Below are 22,870 nucleotides of genomic sequence, written 5' to 3' on the forward strand. Positions count from 1 at the left end.
TTTCTTAACATATACAAGAGAAGGCTTATTAAAAGTAAAGTAATAATAAAATTTACAAATGAAATTGAATAATTAATTTTCTTATGGTACTTAAGTTCTTCTATTTTTTCTATGTTCTTTAAATGTTCCAGTCTCATTTCTTCAAATGAAATTTTATTTGTAAAATTAATTTCTTCATTTACAGGAAAGTAAAATCATTGTTGGAATATTTTTACCTTATTAGAGAAAATTTGATTGTTAATTTCTAGTGTACAATTTTGGTAGTGTATTAAATAATTTCCTTCCAGTATTACTTTCCTGTGATCACAATCTTGTACTAGCTTAGTATTTTTCAAATTTTTTAATATTAATGTTTCATCGTCAATTTCAATTATTTCTGTTATTTCGTTCTTAATTAATAGACATGTTTTTGTAAAAATACAATGTTTTGAAGTTTTTAATTCATTAACTAAGTGTTTTGTCTTTTTCATATGTATAAGTTTTATTATTGTAATTAAAAACTGTTTCTGAAACGAAAGTAATTTCTCTCATTTGTTCATTCGAAATGGGCTGAATACCTTTTAATTGAACTGTGCTAAAATTTCGTGGTACCTTTACTATTAAAAGGAGCAGTTTTTCTGCATACTGAATTGCACGCATTTTTAAATGTTGCAACTTAAATAGGTCTATTTCGTATATATCAACTTCTTCACTTGTCAAAATTCCTGGATGTAATAATCCATGTTTGGCGGCTGCAATGCTATCTTGAATATGATCAATTTTTTCTTTAAGGACATGTATTCTTAAGATTTGCTCGTTAAACATGTTGTTTAATGCAGCATCCTTTAGAATTTTATCATTTCCTCTTTCATAATCTAGTATTTTTTCCCTGTCTTGTTCTATTGTTGTTTTTAAATATTTAAATGTTTTTTCAAAATATTTATTTATTTTAACTTGTTGGTTTAAGGTTGTAATAGAATTGTGCATATTTTGATCAATAAACTTTAAGTGATCCTCAATATCCTTTCTATCTATGTCATCCATTGTTCCAAATAAATATTTATTCATTGTCCCAACCAAATTAAATAATCCTCTTTTATGCCTATTCCCACTAGATTTAGGTATTAAGGTTTTGACTTTTGTTTTAAGGATTAAGAGTTCATTCCTAAGTAAATCGCGATGTAATGGCCTCGAGAGATTTGTATTAAAAGTCATGTTGTTAATTAAATATAAAATTTCATAAGGGTCTATGGCGTGTATTATAAATTCTGATGAAACTACAATTTCCATTTTGGATGTACTAATTTCCACATATCCGATGTTTTCATGAATCGGTTGGATGGTTAAAATGGACGTTGCTGTTGGAGCCATTGTCATTAGTATCAAAAATATTAGTGTCCAGTTGATCTGCAAATTTATTTTCTCTTTTAATATTGGTTGTATGTACATTATCTAGTTTAAGCTTCCTATATCGTGGTGCGTTCTTATGACGTACTGCCACATAATTCTTAACAAATGCTTCTTCTTTATTTATTACAACATTTTCTCTTTTTTCATTAAGTTTTTTAATATTGTTTTCTTTTGTTTATTTTAATTTTTTGAATATTATTTCTTTATTTACTTTCTCATTTGCTATGTAAATTGGTTTTTCCTTAGTTACCGAATGAATCGATTTGTTATAAAATTCAATACATCTAAACATTTTTTCTTGAACTGAGAGAGTCCTATATTCTAATTCAGCAACTCTAAGTTTTTCGCTAATTGTATTATGAAAACGTTCTATATCCGAATTCCCTGTATGACTATTTGGCTTGGTAAAATGAACCTCTATATTTTCTATGCTAAAAAAATCCTTAACATTAACGTTATTAAATTCATTATCAGCTATAATTTTTCTCGGCTTTCCTTTAATAGAAACATATTATCTAAGTTTTTCAACAAGAGTCAAATTATTTCTGTTTTCCAAAGGCAATGCCATTGCAAATTTTGAGAATTTATCTGTAGTTGTCATGAAAGTTTGCTTTAGGAATGTATAGGGTGATTATTTAAGAGCTTGATAACTTTTTTAAAAAAAAAAACGCATAAAATTTGCAAAATCTCATCGGTTCTTTATTTGAAACGTTAGATTGGTTCATGACATTTACTTTTTGAAGATAATTTCATTTAAATGTTGACCGCGGCTGCGTCTTAGGTGGTCCATTCGGAAAGTCCAATTTTGGGCAACTTTTTCGAGCATTTCGGCCAGAATAGCCCGAATTTCTTCGGAAATGTTGTCTTCCAAAGCTGGAATAGTTGCTGGGTTATTTCTGTAGACTTTAGACTTGACGTAGCCCCACAAAAAATAGTCTAAAGGCGTTAAATCGCATGATCTTGGTGGCCAACTTACGGGTCCATTTCTTGAGATGAATTGTTGTCCGAAGTTTTCCCTCAAAATGGCCATAGAATCGCGAGCTGTGTGGCATGTAGCGCCATCTTGTTGAAACCACATGTCAACCAAGTTCAGTTCTTCCATTTTTGGCAACAAAAAATTTGTTAGCATCGAACGATAGCGATCGCCATTCACCGTAACGTTGCGTCCAACAGCATCTTTGAAAAAATACGGTCCAATGATTCCACCAGCGTACAAACCACACCAAACAGTGCATTCTTCGGGATGCATGGGCAGTTCTTGAACGGCTTCTGGTTGCTCTTCACCCCAAATGCGGCAATTTTGCTTATTTACGTAGCCATTCAACCAGAAATGAGCCTCATCGCTGAACAAAACACGCGCGCGAAACACATTTCGAACCGAACACTGATTTTGGTAATAAAATTCAATGATTTGCAAGCGTTGCTCGTTAGTAAGTCTATTCATGATGAAATGTCAAAGCATACTGAGCATCTTTCTCTTTGACACCATGTCTGAAATCCCACGTGATCTGTCAAATACTAATGCATGAAAATCCTAACCTCAAAAAAATCACCCGTTAAAAGTATCAACATGAACAATATCATTAATTTCAGTAGGAGTTTGTGTTATGTGAAACTTAGGTTTCAACGGATTTCTGTCATACTTTACTTTATTACATATATCGCAATTGTTTATATATTTTTGTATTAACTCATTTAGTTTTTTAATATATATAAGGTGTTTTAAACCATTATAATTTTCATTTATGCCTGCATGCCCAGTTTCATATTTGTGGTACTTTGAAATGTACCGATATGCCTCTGTTTCATCTGTCAAGTCTTTGGCATGAAATAAACATTTAAAGAATTTGATGCTACTGCCAAATATTTCGATTAATTTTAGTTGAACTTTGTTGTATTCGGAGTCAGCTATTTCTGAAAAAATTCCCGCTTTTTTAGTTTTAACATGTGTCCTTAAGATGTCTACCATGTATTCGCTATTAATGTCATCTTGGCTTATGTAAATCTTAAGATTTTTACCTATTTTTTCAGTGTCTCTTACTTTATATTCACATAAAATAATTTGAGTCTGAAAACGATTGATGACAGATTCAAGTGTAGGGATATGGTCATTTAACTCTCCTACTTGAGAGTGAATTGTAGCTGCTGTACTCATGTTATCATCTTCTTCAGAAGTTTGATTTATGAGGCAGATTTCTCCAGAATCTACATCTAATCTGCTAAGAAAGTCGGCCAATGTATTTTCTTTGCCTTTTATATATTTAATATGTACATATATCGTATTCTCCAAGTTTCAGAAGCCACCTTTTTAATCGAGGATTTATGTCTTTTCCTTTATATTTTGTTTGTAACCACTTAAGTGGTAAATGATCTGTTAAAAGATCGAATTGCCTACCATAAATGTAGGGTCTAAAATAATTAACTGCCCAAACGATGGCTAAGAGTTCCTTTTCTGTTGTGCTATATCTCTTCTCGTGTTCATTAAGTGTCCTGCTAGCATAGCAAATGGGATGGCCATCTTGCATTAATACGGCACCAATTGCAAAATTGCTAGCATCGGTTGCAACTTTAAATTTCTTTTCGAAATTGGGATATTTTAATATTGGATCGTTAACCAAAAGTCTTTTTAGTGTATAAAAAGCGGCTATAAATTGTTGATCTTTAATATTAATACGAACTCCCTTTTTAAGAAATTTTGTCATGCCAATAGCAATTTTAGCGTAATCTTTAATGAATTTCCTATAATATCCTGTTACTTCTAAGAAAGATTTAATTTGCTTCACTGTTTCAGGAAGCTTTAATTTTTGAATTGCTTCTATTTTATTAGGATTCGGTTTACATCCTTCTGTAGTTAGAATGTGACCAAGATATTCAGTAGTCTTAGCAAAAAAATTGCATATATCGATTTGAATTTTTAAACAGTGTTCTCTTAATTTTTTAAAAACTTTTTCTATACTTTCCTTGTGTTCTTGAAGAGAGGAACTAAATATGAGAATGTCATCTAAATAAACAACGCATATTTTATTAATGTATTCTATTAAGACAGAGTTCATTAATCTTTGGAAAGTTGCTGGGCCGTTCTTTAGACCAAATGGCATTCTTATGAATTCATAATGACCTAACGGTGTAGAAAATGCAGTTTTTTTCCTATCACATTCTTTTATAAGAATTTGATGGAAACCTTTGGCTAGATCAATTGTCGTAAAATATGTTGCTTGACCTAATTTTCCAGATATGCTATCTGTATTTGGAATTGGGAATTTATCAGATATAGTTATTTCATTTCGAGCCCTGTAATCTATTACTATTCTCCATTTCTTTTTACCAGAATTATCCATTTTCTTTGGGACAATCCAAAGTGGTGAATTGTATGGGGAGCAGCTTTCTTTAATTATTCCCTGGTCCAGCATTTCTTTAATTTGTTTGGTTATCTCCTCTTCGAGTATTTGAGGGTATTTATAAATTTTTGAATATACAGGCTTTTCAGTTGTTGTAACGGTCATTATTTTTCCGTAGTATTTCCTTTAACATTTTCCTTTCTAGAGTATTCATATCGGGCCTTTCTAGAACTGAAAAGTCTTTCTCAATTGGTTCAATTGAATGAATTTCTTCCTTAACAAACGGGCATGGATTTAAAAATTGAATTTTATTGCCATTAATATAAATGTAATTTTTTTCAAAATTAATTATTGCGTTTAATGGTCTCAAAATATTCTGCCCTATTAAGCAGTCGAATTTTCTATTAAAGAATGGTGTTAAATGCCAATGCACGATGTTTTCAATATTGAATTCCGTAGGCAAGGGAGTTTTCACTTCTTCAGTAATGAAAAATTCACCACTCATTGTTTTTAATCTAGTGGGATTTTCTAATTTATTTTTCCTAAATCCTAAATCTACTTTACTATTTAAAACTGAAGTTGTTGAACCGGTGTCGATTAAACACTTCAATCTATTTCTACCTATAGTTAGTTCTACTATTGGTAGCTCCTCCCCCGGGCTGGTGACCGAAAATTTTCGCCCTGATTGTAATCCATATGGTCTACTTCCATGGGCACAGGCCTTTGACTTCTATTGCTATTCCTACTCTGTTGTGAATAGCTATTTCGTGATGCTTGTTGCGGGTTAATATTATTATTACTCATTCTACTATTATTTCCCCAAAAACGTTGTTGCGTTGGAAAAGAAGGCTGAGGATTACTAGCATGTACCCTATTGTTTGAATCGTAATTATTTTGTGAGGGGTAATAACGCTGCCCATAGTTACTATATTTATTTTTATTTTGCTGGATTAATCCAGTATCCTCTAAGCAATAAAAAGCTTCCCTTAGTTTTCTAATATCCCTACTCAAAATTATGGAGGACAAATGAGGACTAATTCCGTTTAAGAAGGTTTTTAGGAAAAATGCATCGTTGGCTTCCGGTGAAAAGGCTATGGGTTTTTCACTATCAAATTCATACTTAATATTAGTTTTATCTAAAATATCCCTTAATTTTACAAAATATTCACTTACATTGTAGTGCTTAACGTTGATGGCCTGGTGGTACAGACTCCTGTAGCTCTCCTTTACCCCGAAGTTCCGGATGAGTTCCTCCTTTACTTCGTCCCACATCGGCGTGCTTCCTAAAGGTCGGACTACCTTCAGGGCATCTCCATTTATTTTCGTTAGTACGTAGCGTTGAATAACGAATTCCTTTAACCATGGGTTATCGTTAAAGAGGCGGAGTATGGCATCTACTTCTCTTATAAATGAGGATAGGTCGTAACCATCACTTCCGTTGAATGGCCTTATTCTCGAAGCTTCCTTCAGGAGCTCGGAGCTGTTAACAGTTGCCATGGTGATGTTTTTCTTCTCTGTGTTTTTTTTTTTTTAAACTGTTTGAAGGCCTCGGAAACGCCTTATTTTTATTTTTAAAATTGATTTTGTTTTTTTTTTCTTTTTTTTTATGTGTGGATTTTCTTCGGAAAATCCGAGCGACCCTTTTGACCAATCTTAAGATTATGTCAGACGTTTACCGACTGCGCCAATTATGAAAACAATTTTATACGACCGGCTCTTTAGAGTGTCAGAAAAATGTGTGTCTTTATTTCAAAGATTTTCTTGCTTTTATAGTTTTACAAAAATGCTTATCTTCTAATTTACAAAAATTCTTATCTGTGGGAAAATTCCACAGTGCTGCCTATCCTTTATTACTATCATGTGGCTGCATTTGCATTTAATATTTATTTAGGATCCGTGTTTCTTCTCATATCTTAATTTTACATATCTTCTGGTTTTCTTAAATAAATGTATCTTCTTATTTACCAATCTATCTCCACACCATCTGTGCTTGCTGTTGTTCTTGGGTTAGCATGGGATGTAACTCGCGTGCAACGATCGGAAATGGGCTAAACAAAATTTGGGACGTAAACAGGAAATGATAGTCAGCGAAAGTATAGCAAAAATATGCTTATACGTTTCGTAATAATTATTAAGAAATGTAAATATTTTTGGTGAGAAACGCAAATTTGTTTGGTGTTAACTTGCATGCTAAGTCAAACTCGCGTGGAAATTTCCAGAACAAAAGAAACGTTACAAACTGTACAAAAACAGTACCAATAACAAGAACTGTAAGAACAGAAAAAAGTTTAAGTGCTATATGTGCAATTGTGGAAAAAACGGACATTTTGCGGCGGCGTGTAGACAGCCCAAAAATAATGGGTATAAGCAAGACGAAAATAATTGTGAGCGTTCGTGCTTTATGATAAATGCAAAAATCTTTATCGGCTATAAGTCTTCGCATCTTTGTTGCGACCGCAGTTTGTTTCAAAACTATACCAGTATTAGTGAGACGATCTGGGGTCGAATCGTTACATCCGTGTACGGATCGGCAAACGTACGAATGAAAATTACGTGATACGTCAATCGTATGTGGCGATTGGCATTATGACATACGAAAGCGAACGGATCGTAATGTGTTTTCAATTCACAATAGTTTTTAAATTCCACATTGCTATGGATCGTATTTTTAGGTCGCAATAGATGTGGAACTGTCAAAACTGTCGCAAAATATTTAATAAATTTGTTAGTTTAAACATCAAACGGTTGAATATCAAGATGGATCCGACTTTGTTTTTTTATATTTGAGCTCTAGTGAGAGTGATAGTGATGAAAAAATAGTGCGGAGGCAACTAAGAGATCGGAGCAATCCTTTGGCACTGCCGAACACAGCGTAGGTATATAAAAATTAAATCATGAAACCTCATTAATGAAGTTTTCCTTGCAGATTTTTAAAACGATTTCGTCTAACTAAAGAGGCTTTTGAATATGTCCTAAATAATATATGTTTAACGCAATCTGACGTCAGAGCAGTGCCTCCAGTGCTACAATTAGCAACCACGCTCTCACATTTGGCTAGCGGTGTATACCAGCACAGTGTAGGCAGTGACTATTTAATCCGGATTTGTCAAAGCACTGTTTCGAAGCTGACATCCCATGTACTTAAAGAAATGGAAACGAAGCTGTGCCCTCAGTTTATACGGTTTACACCAGAGGATTCCCTTACGTGTAAAGAGTGGTTTGTGCAGCAATATAAAATTCCAGGAGGTGAATATACACTTTACTAAAATAGTAATATTACTAATTATAAATAATTTTTAGTTATAGGGTGCGTTGATGGGACCCACATCGGCTTACAAAAACCCACAGTGAACGAGCACATGTACTTCAATAGAAAAGGCTACCATAGTATCAACGCTATGATAGTAAGTTGCTTTTATAATATATTTCTTGAATATACATTTATGCATATTTGTTAAATTTTGTATTGTCAGATATGTGATCACACTTACAAAATTTTGGCTATTAACTGTCAATACGGTGGTGCAGCCCACGATTCATTTGTTTGGAAACACTCGGACCAGCGAAGAGTTTTGGAAGAACGATTTCAGCACAACAGGAATGAAAATTCACGGCTTTTAGGTATATTTTCATTTTGTTCTTTTTACCACATTTATTTTATTTATATTTTAACAGGGGATTCTGGCTACCCATTGGAACCATGGTGCATAACTCCTTACAGAAACGCTTCGGAGGGTGCAAATGAAGCTATGTTCAATGAAATACATTCCAAGGCAAGATGTATCGTCGAACGAACTATCGGAATTTTAAAAGGACGCTGGAGAATTTTAGGATATGGCAACAGAGGAAGGTACCATCCGACAAAAGTGGCAATATTTGCTAACGTTTGTGCAGCATTACACAACATCTGCATAAAATTTAAAATAAATTATGATCCTCAGAATTGCGAATCTGATCAAACAACGGATATCGACACTGGGGTAGCGAACCGCCTCACCGCAATCGGCCAAACAATAAGGGATCAAATAATGCACTCTTTAATAAATTGAAGATGAAAATGTCTATGTATTTATTCTTGTAAATTTTTTTCCCTTCTAAACTGAAATACAAAAATTTTGTTCATATAAACTCATTATTTTTATTAGTCGTTTCATCACGTTTGTTGGTTTTATCACATTTCTTAAATATTAAATAAATAAAATTCAAAAAAAAAAATAAAGCTCTATTAAATTAAAAAATTCATTAAATGCTTAAAACTAAAAATTCATTAAATACTTAAAACTAAAAATTCATTAAATGCTTAAAACTAAAAATATTTACATCAATGTACCAAGTTTTATAATAAATTCCTTCGTAAGGTTTCGAGCTCCAATTTTTTTATCTCGTGGTCTATTTCCCTTGTTGATTGTTGAATGCGGTGCTTTTCCAACTTAATGACAACCACCTTTTCCTGTAGTGCCAGCATTTTTTCTTGTGCTGCTACTAACCTATCAAGCTTTTGGTCTATGCCTTTTTGAAAAGCCGATAGCGACTTCATGTTTTGTTGAAGTAACTCCAACTTCTCGTCACTCCTACTTTTTCTCCTCGGTGTGCGTGGAGTTTTTTCTGTTGCTATTGTTGTAGCGAGTAGCGACTGTGTGGAAGTTGTTGGGCCTCGTAAGGAGCTGGGGAAAGGGCTTGCCTCCTCATCACTGCTATCACAGTTAACGATAAACGTCGAAGCTTGCGTAGTTGGGTTATTTCCAAATGCAGAAACATTTGTTATGCCTTCTACGCAAGCTTTGAGTCCAGCTGCTTCAATTAGCAGTTCGTCCGTCGCAGTGATCAACTTTTCATTATAGGGCCCTCCACCAGTTCGCTGCTTTGATGCCTTATTGAAGGAAAGTTTTTTTTTTGCTTGATATTTTTGATCAGCAAAAACCTAAAAAAACCATAAAAATTAATATTTTATCAAAATATATTGCATATAAATTATATACATACCTTCCTCCACAACTTAGCATCTTTAACTGGTGGCCCCACGGCATTAAGCTGCTTCGCCAGTTCTTCCCATAATTTGTTGGATGCAATTCTTCCTTGCGCAGAGTTTGGAAGGTTTTTTTTTGGATGGCTTGACATGAATTCCGCCATCACATCTTTTTGTTTAGGATTTAGCTTATTATAATTTGCCCTAAAATAGATTTATTATTAAAAATTTTAAATTTAAAATTTACCAAATACTCACATTTTTAAATAATTCGTCTGTTACGATCGGTAGTTTGCGTTCGAGTGACGGTTCGAACGAACGGATACGTTTATATACTCGTTCACGTGTGTCATCATGCCAGATTACGATAGAAGAGTTACGATCACGTATGTCATAATACGAAATACAGACTTTTACGTGACGAGTGATACGTTCACGGATGTAACGATTCGACCCCTGGTTTAGCGGGTGGCATATATATAGAAGCAGTTGGCCGCGGCGACGTCGTCGTCGGCGGTACAACAATTATGTTAAAGAATGTGTTGTATGTACCAAATTTGCAAATGAATTTTGTGTCAGTGAGTAAAGCAATCGAGAGTGGGCATACAGTTACATTTAAGCTTGATTACGTGAAAATTTAAAACAACAAAAATTGTGTTCTATTGAAAGCATTCAACAATAACGGACTATTTGAGTATGCATACGACAAAAACAAGTGTTTTAGTACAGTGGAAAATAAGAAAAATATTATGATAGTGCATGTAAGACGCATAATCGGTATGGACACGTAAATTTCGGTTGCGCAAAGGACATGTCAAGTAACCAAAGTGTGTCAGGGTTACATATCGGTAAGGTACCGAAAGAGAGTGTAATGTGTACATTTTAAAATATTCGGATCGACGGCAGTGACCCTCGATAAAAAGCAGACAAAAGATTTTCATGTAAAGGTAAAGAATACATAATGATCGGATACTCAGACACAAGTAAAGGTTATCGTCTGTTCGATCAAGTAAGCCGAAAAGTAATCATCAGTCGAGACGTCATATTCGTTGAGAAGACTAAAAGTAGTCAAGAGTCAGTTCTAAAACTAATAGATTTCGGCGATGGTGAACTGGAGGGCGTAATGTTGCCCACAGTAGCAAAGCAGTTGCAGAGTAACATCGAAGATGGCGAAGTAGCAGAAGATAGCGTTGACTGAAGCAGAATCTAGAGAAGATAATCATGGCAGCAACAGCATACAAGATAATGTCGTGGTTGGTCGAGGTAGACCAAAGTTTATACGTACAAGAATGAGAGAACGACCAAAGAAGCCGTACAACGAGTTACATGTTATAAGTAGAAGCTCCTCCGAAGCGCCAAATAGTGTAGTAGAGTAGCGAATGGAAAGCGTGGACGCTTGCAGATTTACCAAAGGTCAAATAGTAATCGGTTGCAAGTGGGTGTTCGCGGTTAAGCGTGATAAACACGGCGTGGTTAAACAATGTAAGACACGTTTAGGAGCTAAAGGTTGCAGTCAACAGTATGGCATAAACCATTCAGAGACGTTTTCTCCTGTAATCAGATATGCCAACATACGTATGATAATCGCATTGGCAGTAGAGCATAGTAGACATCTACACAAAATGGACGTGGTATAAGCGTATCTGAACAGCGATTTACATGACGAAGTCCAGAGTGTTTCATGGATAGAAAGTATCCAAATCGTGTGTTGAAATTGAAGAAATCTTTGTATGGTCTAAAACAAAGCGGTCGTGAGTGGAACGCTAAATTAGACACTGTTCTTCAAGAATTGGGATTTAAACAATATCCCAGTGAGCCGTGCATTTATACCAGGAGTTCGAAAAGTGTGATGAACTTGATAGCCGTGTATGTAGATGATCTGATCATCGCGAGTTCCAGTAAGCCAGAACTCCAGATAAAAGCCTAAGTAGGAAGCAAATGGGATGTAATAGATGGTGGAAAGTTTACACATTTCCTGGGTATGGAAATTGAGCGTAACGACGAAACTGGTAGTGTAATATTATTGCAGAAACATTATATTTTAAAGCTACTTAAAGATTACAACATGGATGATTGCAGAGAGGTCGCAACTCCATTAGATACTGGATTTAAGGTGCAGTGTAGCAGCAATATTTATCTATCATAGGTGCGCTGATGTATTAGCGGTTTCTACGAGACCAGATATCCTGCATTCGGTGAGTAAATTATCATAGCGGAATACAGATCCGCATGTTGAGCACGAAGCAGGAGTAAGACATGTGTTACGATATTTGAAGAAGACAGCAAATTATAAATTAGACTAACGCATAATCGGCAAAGCTATTGAGGGTTTTGCAGATGCAGAGGGGAGAAGTAACCCTAGTGACTGAAAATCGTGTTAAGACTATGCTTTTGTTACAGCTGGTGGCGTATTCTCTTGAGATACGAAGAAGCAGAGCATTGTAGGCTTAAGCAGTAAAGAGGCCGAATATATTGCGCTATCTGCGGCAGCGAAAGAGGCGTAATATACAATACTAAAAAGCTTCTTAAATAAATAGTTTTCGAGCAGAGTGGACCAATGATGTTAAACAATGGCAATCTAAGTTCACAAAGCCTGATAAGAAATCCAACCCATCATGCAAGGAGTATCATCACATTCGTAAGATGTTTAGCAATAATGAAATATATTTAAATTATATTCCAACTTGTAATATGATGTCAGGTACTTATGTTAACTAAGAACTTACAAAAGTTAAAGCATGTTATGTTTTCAAAAGAGATGTGTGAGAGGAGTGTTGGAAATAAAGTTTGAATTTTTATATAGCAACACTCCCATCACTATTTTCTATTCTCCCCACTCTTCCATATTCGTTATTGAATTATAGCTTGTAAGAAAGACATGTCAATATCGGTATTTGCCTTGTTTTCAACCTAGAGAGGAGGTAGACAGTCGTATTAAAAGCTTTGCTCAAGAATTTAAACTTTAAACAGCGTTATTATAACGGCGTATGTTGCGCATGAATTGTTTGCACTTCTGATGATAACCCGTAAGAAGAGAGTTAAGTGGTTCAGGTAAAGGGATAATTTTTTCTAATTTGGCTTTTTCCTTGTAAGCAACACATTCCTTTCGACCTATGTTCGACCGACGACGTCTTCTAGACATGACTTTATAATTTCGCAACAAATTTCCATATTATTAGTATGTGTCGTAGTAAAAAGTATCTGAATACTTACCATTAAGGAACAAATGATAATTAATAGACAAAACAAACAAAATATTTTTGTTTCTGAATAAAATATTATTATTACGTTTTTGTGTCATTTGATAAAGACAGAAAAAAGTAAAACCAGAAAAAAACAACAAACACAGACGAAAGCCGTAGCACATGAAAGTTTTAATTAGGTCTGCTCTCATATCGCTTTCAAGTAATAGCGTAGCTTTTCAAACGCTGCTTTGTACATTATTTTGATAAATCTCGTAGGGCTCAGCCTGCGTTTGCAATGTAAGCGGAAAAATTTAAATATTTACGACCTCTCATCAGAAATCTCAAAAATAACAGTATTTCTCCACTATTTAATGGATGTTATTCTACACATAAACTTTTCCCTTCAGTCAATCTATCTATAAAAAAAAGCCGCATCATCATGAGGAAATATCCCACTGAAATCTCTCGCTTTACGCATCAATAACAGCACCCAAATTTGTCGGAAAGAAATCGAAATGAGAGTCCATCATACGTACGTATGACATTATTAGTTCATTTATGCAGTCTTTGTAATTTTCCGATCTATGGTTTACTAGAAAAGTTTGGACAACGTTCTTAAATATTTCAAGGCGAATCCTTGTTTATGTATGTTCCCATATATGTGAACCTGCAAATGTTCCCTCTTTAATTTTTCCCTCGCTAAGTTTGGAGAATCTCTCTTTCAGATACATACATACAACTACTGGTATCTCTAGGCATAGCTTTTACAAAGTTTTTATGAGGTCGATCTTTATGTGCAATGATGATAAAATAATGCCTTCAGGGGGTTACTCTGTAAGGCGTTGTGCAAAAGAAAATGGACTCTATCGAGTTAAGGAACGTATTCCTTATATCAGTAACAAGCTTCAAAACAACCTTGAGTTTGAATACCACAACAACCTTATCTTAAAACAAATCAAATGTTTTTAGCAAATAATATGTATATACGAGTATGTAAACAATCCTAAACAAATAATATAATCTGTATTTAAACAAACTATCAACTAGTAATAAGTAAACATACAAGTACTATTTAGTACAAATAGAAGTAAGAAATATGTAATAAGTTAGTCTTAAGAGTATAAACAAAGAGTACACATTTCGGGGCAGCTCAAAATATAGGAGATGTTCGAACAAGCAAATAACTGTAGCAATATTGCGACAGTGTTGTTTTTCTGCAGATACTCAGCTAATACTTATGTATATTGCAACATTTTTGCGTCGAATATGACGCTATATATGCTTATGCTATACTGCCGAAGTGATTGAGACTCGAACATCCCCATATTCTTTTGACTCATTTTTACCTCTGGTAAAAATTAATTATCGCGAAAATGAAACTCTGTAATGCAATAAGCACATTGGTAAATGCGTTTAACGCATTCGTATTTCCCTTTCGCAATGTCGGCACTCTCCATTGCGTAAACGAATGAAAAAGTTATGGTTGCAACAAACTTTTCATTCGTTATAAAATTGGCAATGGTAACGGATGCGCAACGAAAGTTCGTAGCGCTTGACATATTTGTAGTATAAACTAACTAAAATAATTTATTAAATTAAACTTAAAGGTAATTTTTATATATATATAAAGGGCAAAAAGTGGATAAAGAACCATACAAATTAGCGGTCGAAAATTTTGAACACAAAACAGGATTGATTTTGAAAGAACAAAATTAAAATTTGTAATATTAGAACTAAAAAGACAGTTTCAAAAATTGAACGACGCAACCAAAAACATATCAAATGTGAATTATATTTTCTATATGGTGTACTAATGCCGGTTGCTTTTTCATTCATTATGCTTATGTATGTAAATGTTTTTTGTCTCGGGTCGTAGAAAGCCAGAAATCATTTTACTGCAACATGTCCCGATAAATAACTCGCGGCACTTATTGTTTTGTGCGCAAGTAAAAACATTTCTTGTTCTCGAGCAACTCACATACAGCTGTCGGTGGGAGAAGCAAAGGGTGCCCAGGTGGTATTGCAAGGTGTGTTCCAAAGTAAACAGGACTAAAAAAAAAAACAGAACAAATGCTTTTTTCAGCTAAATCATTTTATTTTATTCAAAATTGTCTCCTTCTGCTTCAATACAGCTTTCTACACGGTCCAAAAGCATGTCGAACATACGGTTACATATCAAGTGAATACGGGGAGTGGTTAATGGTTAAAATGTAATTTTTGGAAATTTTTGGTCGTCAGTCAATTTGTACGGAACAAACCGTGCACACACCTTTCATAAGTCCAAATGTTCGGTCAAAATGCAATAAAACGAAGTTTGGAGATGTTGAATTCCATTTACATGAATTTCAATGATGATTCATTATGAATTCACGCACAGTTCCGATAAAATGTCTGGTGATCACGGATTTTGATTGGCCCACATGTTGATCGTCATTTATGTCCTCACGACCGCTTTGAAAACGTTGAAACCACTCGTGCACTCTGCTACGGGATAGGCAATTATCGCCATAAGCTCGTTTCATAAATTGAAAAGTTTTGGTAAAAGTTTTACCAATTTTAAAACAAAATTTAATGTTGGCTCTTTGTTCGAAGCTTTACTTCCAATAGATGAAATGTCATAAAATTCTCAGTGGACAATCGATAAAGATCACAAATTCTAACGCACAAATCAACATATAGATGGCGCTACTAGGCGATTCAAAAAGTCCTGGATACTTTGGAATGCACCTTGTATAGTTTGCAAGTGACTTTTATTTATTCTGATAGAGAAAGCCACTTTCAGAGGAAATTGTAAGCGTTTGAGCTGAAAGTTTGTGGCTATTTTAGAGATTGTGGGTATCAATACCGACTTTCCTTTGCCCCCTTCAGTAATAATGAAGGCCTGGACTATTTGCCGCCTCAACTTTGTGATACGTAACCTAGTTCCGTTTCACAGACTGGGCGCGTCTAGATTACGCATAATATGACAGGCAAACCAACTCTAAGGGGGTGTTAAATCTTGGAAAAATCTAAGAACTTCTTCTTCTTTATTGGCGTAGACACCGCTTACGCGATTATTGCCGAGTTAACAACAGCGCGTCAGTCGTTTCTTCTTTAGCAATGTGGCGCCAATTGGAGATTCCAAGCCAAACCAGGTCTTTCTCCACCTGGTCTTTCCAACAAAGTGGAGGTCTTCCTCTGTTTCCCCCGGCGTCCATCAGGACCTAGCCAGCGTAGCTGCTGTCTGTTAATTCGCTGAGCTATGTCAATGTCGTCGTATATCTCGTACAGCTCATCGTTCCATAGAATGCGATATTCGCCGTGGCCGATGCGGAAAGGACCATAAATCGTTCGCAGAACTTTTCCCTCGAAAACTCTCAACGTCGGCTAATCAGTTGATGTCATCGTCCAAGCCTCTGCACCATATAGCAGGACAGGAATTATGAGCGAATTATAGAGTTTGGCTTTTGTTCGTCGAGAGAGGACTTTACTTTTCAATTGTCTACTCAGTACGAAGTAGCACCTGTTGGCAAGAGTAATCTTGCGTTGAATTTCCATGCTGACATTGTTGGCGGTGTTGATGCTAGTTTCAAACTAGACGAAATTATTGGGTTGTCAAAAAAGTCTTGCGGTATTTTCGCTAGTTCGCGCTGAAAGCGCGTAGTTCTAGTTTTATTCGTCGCATCGGGTCATGCTATACCTTTTTGGAAAGCTCATTTCACGCGCTAACACGTGCATTATTAGGCCAGAATTATATAGAGCAGCCCTCGTATATGATACGTTGACATTGACATAGTTCAGCGAACTAAAAGACAGCGGCTAAGCTGGCTAGGTCATTTCGTCCGAATGGACGCCGGGGGAATAAGAGGAAGACCTCCACTTTGTTGGAAAGACCAGGTTTGGCTTGGAATCTCCAATTGGCGCCACCTTGCTAAAGAAGAATCGACTGGCGCGCTGTTGTTACCTCGGCTATACCCGTGTAAGCGATGTCTACGCCAGTAAGGAAGAAGATAATTAAAATTTTCAATATTAGAGCTAACCAGTGCCAAGAGTTGAACGACACAACTAAAAATATATAATACAAATCTTACATCAACGTCTTAATCTGATTTATTCCCTTATGACACAAATGTTCATGCACCTTTCTTATTAATACCTTACGTAGTCTTCGGACAAAATAATTTTTTTCTTCTTGTTACTCCATTTGTAGTATATACTATTCTCTTTAATGAAACTGTCTTTGTCCTTTACTTTGGGTTTTTCTTTTGGTCCTCTAATATTTCCTCAATCTTTATGATATTAACTGTTTTTAAGGTGTCTTCTTCATTTTCGTGGCTTTCATATACAGAGTTTCTGCTTGTTATAAAAATTTACTTTACCTAGAAATTGTCTTATTTGTTTCTTATTTTGTTGTGCTGCAAATTCCGCTATAGATCTGAGGTTATCTTTTAAAGGTGTGATTGTATTACCTTTTACTATATGTCCTTACAGTCTTACAGATTGTGCTGCAAATTTACGATTTATTAACTTCAGACGGAACCCTTCTTCAGCAATTGCATCTAGCAGTCTGGACAAATGGTCCAAATGCTGGTTAAAAGTTTCTGAAAATACCATAATATCGAATATATAATTCATCACAAAATTTGATAGGTCGTGTTTTCTTATCACATTCGTGAGGATTCTTTGAATTATAGCAGGAGATGTTTTCAGCCCAAAGGGAAGGCAAGTCCATTGATAATAACCTTCTTGTGTAACAAAGCCTGTCTTTTCTCTGTCACTGACCCTTAGTGGTATGGACCAAAAAGCAGAATTAATATCAAGCGTAGTAAAATACTTGCAGTTTATCGTTTTTACTAATAGATTTTCTATTAGAGGAAAGGGCTGTGACTGTGGGGTAATAGTCTTATTAAGGTCTCTGAAATCAATACACAGTCTTGACTTTCTCCCTTCATCACGTTTGAAGGCCAATGTTACTGGTGCTGCAAATGGGCTAGAGGATCCTTCGATTAGTTCATTTTTTAGCAATTGTCCAATTTGCTTCTTGATTTCTTGTTTATCATCTAAAGAGCATCCATATGGTCTCTTTGAGCAATATTTCTCTATTTGTAGGTCTATAAAAGCTTCATAGTTTTTCACTTGGCCTACATAATACTTATCTTTGGCACATATGTGTTTATAATCCTTTAGTAATGCACTTATTTTCATTCTTTGGTCTTCATCTAAATAACTAGTATCTATATCAAATTTTTTCACATCTAGGCCCTCATTGAAATTTATTTCATACTAGCTGACCCGGCGAACTTTGCCCCGCCCAATTTTTATTTTTTTTTTGGAAGTCATAGACTCGTATAACTTTACCACAAATAATATAAACTTCAAAAAACTTATTTTCATTTAATGTTTTTAATGTTTGTAGCGCCATCTACTGTAACATAGCGCACTCAATACCGCTGTTAGCGCCACCAACAGGTGGATAGCTCTTTGCTAATAATAAACAAATAATTTGCAATAAATAAATAATGCGACTATAAGGAGAGTTATAAACTATCCTATCTTTCAAGTTGGACCAAACTGCACACAGTGTTGAAAATTTCATTAAAATCGGTTCAGTAGTTTAGGAGTCCATCGAAAACAAACATCGTGACACGTGATTTTTATATATTAAGATTGTAATATTTCTGACTTTAACTCTTTAGTTTCAGAATCTTCATTACTTTTATTTTTATCTTCACGGGGGCTGATGTATTCATGTACACTTGGGATGGCAATTTCTTGAAGTTGGATATTTAAATTCCCATCATGGGTCAACCCAAACCGTTTTATTGTATCCAGCTCCAAAAGCAAATCATATTTAAAGTTTTTATCACTACAAATAAATGCATTTATTTCTTTTTTAATATTCCGTATTTCACCATTTAATTTACATTGGATTTATCACTTAGTTTCTTTAAGATTTCCAATAATTTTCCATCTGTAATAGATCGGCTTGTGACATTAAACATATTTCCAACATCATCTTTGTACAGTGCTAAAATATCACTTGGCATGGAAACCCACACTTTTCTATTATTACCTTTTTTCTTTTTAATCTTCAAAAATTCTGGTAACTATATCAATTGAGGGTGGTGTTTTACTGCTTGAAAACCTGGTGGTATGAGGTACATTATTCCGTCCTCTTTGGTAATCGACTTTATAATCATTACGTTTTCTTTGGATCTTCATCTGCAGTCAACTCAACCTTAAATTGTAATTTCTCCATGATTTACTAATATCGAATCAACTCTGACAAATGTCGATTTATTGTATAATACGTGAGATGGTACCTGAGAATAACACACAATTGGATTTATCTAAAAACAGAAAGGTTTATTGTTATTATGTACACAAATTGAATTGGGATAAAAAGTTTAAGTACATTGTAAATCCCGGTCTACTAACCTAAAAACAGAAAATCAACAATTAAAGGTTTCTTCCTTCCAATACCTTAGTAGACTAACGCTGTACTACTTTAACTTATTAAATTAGTTAATTTATGCAGTTTACTTCTCTTACACAAATATCTTAACTATACTATTTTATATAATGCAAAACAAATGACCTCCTGAGCACGCTTTTCTGATTTTATCTCTGGTCAGTGCCGTCTGTCAAATATCATGTCATATTTGTAAGGGTAGTGTTCACTCACTCTATTGTAAGGCTGCGTTCACAACATACAAAGCTTGTGTCATTTGCACATTTGAGCGTAAAAATACGATTCCTTTTGAATGTTGACGCGATACACATGAGCAGTACAAACGATACCTTTATGATAACACAAATTAAATTTTTTTAAAAAGAAACAATTAATAAAGAAATACAAATATAAATGAGTGTAATTTTTCGGCAGTCGACCCGTCTTCGATGGTTGTTTACTCATACCGAGTCGTATCTTCTGTCACAATCAAATCAGAGGCGTACTTTTTGGCAAATACTCTCAGAGGCGCATTTTTGTGGCGTGACATCTCGGCCCTTCCTGACCTAAATCGTCTTCGATTCGTTTCTACGCCAAGGCTTCTTTTTGTCTGATGCGTAGACGGAACAAAATTTCTTGTTTGGCATTTGTTAACGTTTTTCGAATCTCTGCTTCCATTTTTCACTTTCATTGGAAACGTTTACTACGGCTTGCTTACGCTTAAATGGACCCATATGATCCAGATGACGTTGTTTCTGATAACAACACTTAATGCATGCTGCTATGTAGTTTTTAACGTATTTCCTCATTTTCGGAAACCAATATGTCTGTCTGATACCTTGAATAGTCGTTTCTAGCGCTGTATGTCCTGCTTGGTCATGGCAGAACTGTACAATGCGCCAGCGTACCCCTTCTGGGACCACAAATTTTGGTCCATCGGGCTCTTTGCGATATAAACGATTATTGCGTAGCTGGTACTCAGCCTTTAGAGTTGAATCATTTGGTGATGTTACGTTACCCTTTAAGACGTTAATAATTTTGAGTAATTTTTCGTCTTGGAGTTGTATCGTGAGAAGCCAGTCGTTGTCAATACTGGCTACTGTAAGGACAAAACCTGCAGGATCGACTTCGTTTGCAGGTTGATCAGGCGCTCGACTTAAAGCATCGACATGCTGTAAACAACTACCTAGACGATGTACAATAACAAAATTGTATTCAGGTAATTTGAGCCACCAGCGAGCTATTTTAGATTTTAACTTTTTATGCTCTTTTACATCGTATAAAACAAGAATAGGATCGTTCGTTAACGCTTTGATGAGGGTTTCGAATTAGTGTTGTTGTTCACTACCCCATATAAATTTGTTTTGATTTGATTTCGTTAACAAAACAGTAATAGGCTTCGAAATCAAGGAGTATTCTGGGACAAATTTTCGGAAAAACCCCATTAGACCTAAAAATCTTCTAACCTCCGTTGTATTAGTCGGTGTTTTAAAATTCTTTATAGCGGCTACCTTCTGCATACCCGGTGTGATACCGTTTTCGTCAATGATATGCCCGAGGTATTCTATTCGTTTTTCGAGAAACCTACATTTATCGACACGTAAAGTAAGTCCTGCTTCTTTAAGAAGTGAGAAAAGTCGTTCAAGACGTAAAAGTCCTTCACATACAGTTTTACTTGGAATAATTATGTCGTCCAAGTAAACTAACACTTCACCTGTATTGAGTTTCGACGCGATTTTGTTCATTATGGATTGAAATATGGTCGGTGCATTCACTAAGCCAAAAGGCATACGATTGAATTCAAAGTGACCATCTGATGTCACGAACGCGGTATACTGTTTCGGTGATTCTTCAATTTCGATTTGGTGATAACCCATCCTAAGGTCAAGAATGCTAAAATATTTATTACCCGCGAGTTGTGCGAATTGGTCTTCCATGTTCAGCATGGGAAATGGTTGTTTAACCGTAATTTTGTTTAAACACCGATAATCTACACAGAGACGATGTTCTTTATTCTTTTTTTCGAGCAGGACGACTGGGGACGAGTACGGCGATTCACTCGGTCTGATTATATTATTTTCTAGTAACTCACTTACGATTTGCGAGATTATAGGTCGTTTTGAGAATGGAATTCGATATGGCTTTAATTGAATTGGATTATCGTTATTTAAAATAATTTTCATTTTCGAGATTTTACACTTTCCAATATTTTCAAGACTGTTGGCGAAAAGTCCACGGTATTCATACATTATCTTTTCAAAATATTCGTTTTCGGTTTTATTCAAACCTTCAATGCAATTAATTTGACGTATTTGTTCAACACGACATTCACCGCTTTCGATTATGAACCGCGTATTTGTAACACATAGTACATCTTTGCCGAGAAGTACATTTTCGGAAATAAGGTCATCATTGACTACCACCATGTCTGCTTCGAGTTTATTATCATCAATTTTTAGCATTGTATTTATTTTATGGGTGGAGACGTATTCTCCCCCACCAAAACCATATATTGTCGTCAATTCGTTTTTTAAGTTACCGATTTTCTTAGCGAATATTTTGCGCACAAGGGTGCGAGTGCTACCCGGATCGACAAAAGCATTTGTATCGCGTCCATTTACACAAATTATTTTTACTATACCTTCATTACCACTTTCTTTTTGTACATTTTTTTCATTAGTTTCATGAGCTTTACAAGTATTATTTGATATTTTATTTACTTTCACGTTTTTCTTTTCGGGACATTCGTATATTTTATGTGCCGTACGTTGACATTTACTACACCTTGTTTTTTTCTGTGGTTCAGGGCACAATTGTAACATTTTGTTTCATTGAACGAACGTTGAATACTGTTATTTACTGACAATGGAACATTTTTCGAATTTAGAGTTTGAGGTTTCACTGTGGATGACGCGTTTCTCGATTTGGATGACCAGTTGGTATCATTATACACGCTATAACTCATGATATCTTTTAGTAAGTCTTGGCACCGATTGTATTCATTTGATATTTTACGCTTCAAATCATTGTCGTTTACACCGTTCACAATATGTCGCTTCAGTTATACCGCCTTTGTTGCCAAGTGCTAGCATTCTATAAAAATATTCGACCGGTGATTCTGTTTGAAATCGTTTTGTTCGCGTTAGCTTGATATGCGTATCAGCTTCATTTAACATACACGGAAAATCAATTAAAAATTTATTTACAAACTGTGGAAAATTTACAAAACCACATTGTTGTGAATCAATCCACAATTTTGCACATCCTCGAAGTTTTTGTTGCACCGAACACATCAAAATTTGTTCTGGCCAGTTATATGCGTTCTTTAATATTTCGATACGTTTTACAAAATTGAATTGAGTTTAGTGACGTTTCGCTTGTTGGGTTATATTCTGGCAACAACTCGACAATGTCTCTCATGCTATAATGAGAAGAATTACAAATTGGAACGTTATTTCCAATTAGTAAACGCACATCGGATATAATTGGAATATGTTGTGGCATGAAATTCACTCGCGTAGCCGGCGTTGTTGTATACTGGACAATTGAAGCGCTTGTATAC

General features: G+C 35.0%; 2 protein-coding genes across 3 annotated transcripts; one reads left to right on the top strand and one right to left on the bottom strand.

Moving 5' to 3' along the window:
* The first annotated feature begins 7,072 nt into the window (after positions 1 to 7,072).
* Positions 7,073 to 8,911, top strand: LOC125779171 (putative nuclease HARBI1). Of its 2 annotated transcripts, XM_049459812.1 has the most exons (4): positions 7,073 to 7,973; positions 8,028 to 8,131; positions 8,201 to 8,348; positions 8,403 to 8,911. In XM_049459812.1, the coding sequence occupies exons 1-4, from the start codon at positions 7,877 to 7,879 to the stop codon at positions 8,774 to 8,776; spliced, it is 723 nt and encodes a 240-aa protein (XP_049315769.1). In that variant the 5' UTR covers positions 7,073 to 7,876; the 3' UTR covers positions 8,777 to 8,911. The 2 variants fall into 2 exon arrangements, with proteins under 2 accessions (XP_049315769.1, XP_049315770.1); XM_049459813.1 differs by having other exon boundaries at positions 7,653 to 7,973; positions 8,201 to 8,911.
* A 54-nt stretch (positions 8,912 to 8,965) lies between these two features.
* On the bottom strand, positions 8,966 to 10,642 carry LOC125779169 (uncharacterized). Its single transcript, XM_049459809.1, has 2 exons — positions 9,711 to 10,642; positions 8,966 to 9,648 (listed from the first exon to the last, which is right to left on the bottom strand). Exons 1-2 carry the CDS (start codon positions 9,855 to 9,857, stop codon positions 9,064 to 9,066), a joined length of 732 nt encoding a protein of 243 aa, XP_049315766.1. The 5' UTR covers positions 9,858 to 10,642; the 3' UTR covers positions 8,966 to 9,063.
* Between the last annotated feature and the right edge of the window lie 12,228 nt (positions 10,643 to 22,870).

The sequence above is a fragment of the Bactrocera dorsalis genome, chromosome 6 (assembly GCF_023373825.1).
Source record: "Bactrocera dorsalis isolate Fly_Bdor chromosome 6, ASM2337382v1, whole genome shotgun sequence".
Taxonomy (NCBI): domain Eukaryota; kingdom Metazoa; phylum Arthropoda; class Insecta; order Diptera; family Tephritidae; genus Bactrocera; species Bactrocera dorsalis.

What these genes read in the sequence shown, in the direction of transcription:
- LOC125779171 (XM_049459813.1), top strand. Translation starts at nt 7,877, where the DNA reads ATGGAAACGAAGCTGTGCCCTCAGTTTATACGGTTTACACCAGAGGAT. An exon ending in GCAATATAAAATTCCAGGAG is followed by an intron (nt 7,974 to 8,027) that starts GTGAATATACAC and finishes AATAATTTTTAG; the next exon opens with TTATAGGGTGCGTTGATGGG. An exon ending in ATAGTATCAACGCTATGATA is followed by an intron (nt 8,132 to 8,200) that starts GTAAGTTGCTTT and finishes TTGTATTGTCAG; the next exon opens with ATATGTGATCACACTTACAA.
- LOC125779169 (XM_049459809.1), bottom strand. Translation starts at nt 9,857, where the DNA reads ATGGCGGAATTCATGTCAAGCCATCCAAAAAAAAACCTTCCAAACTCT. An exon ending in ATGCTAAGTTGTGGAGGAAG is followed by an intron (nt 9,649 to 9,710) that starts GTATGTATATAA and finishes TGGTTTTTTTAG; the next exon opens with GTTTTTGCTGATCAAAAATA.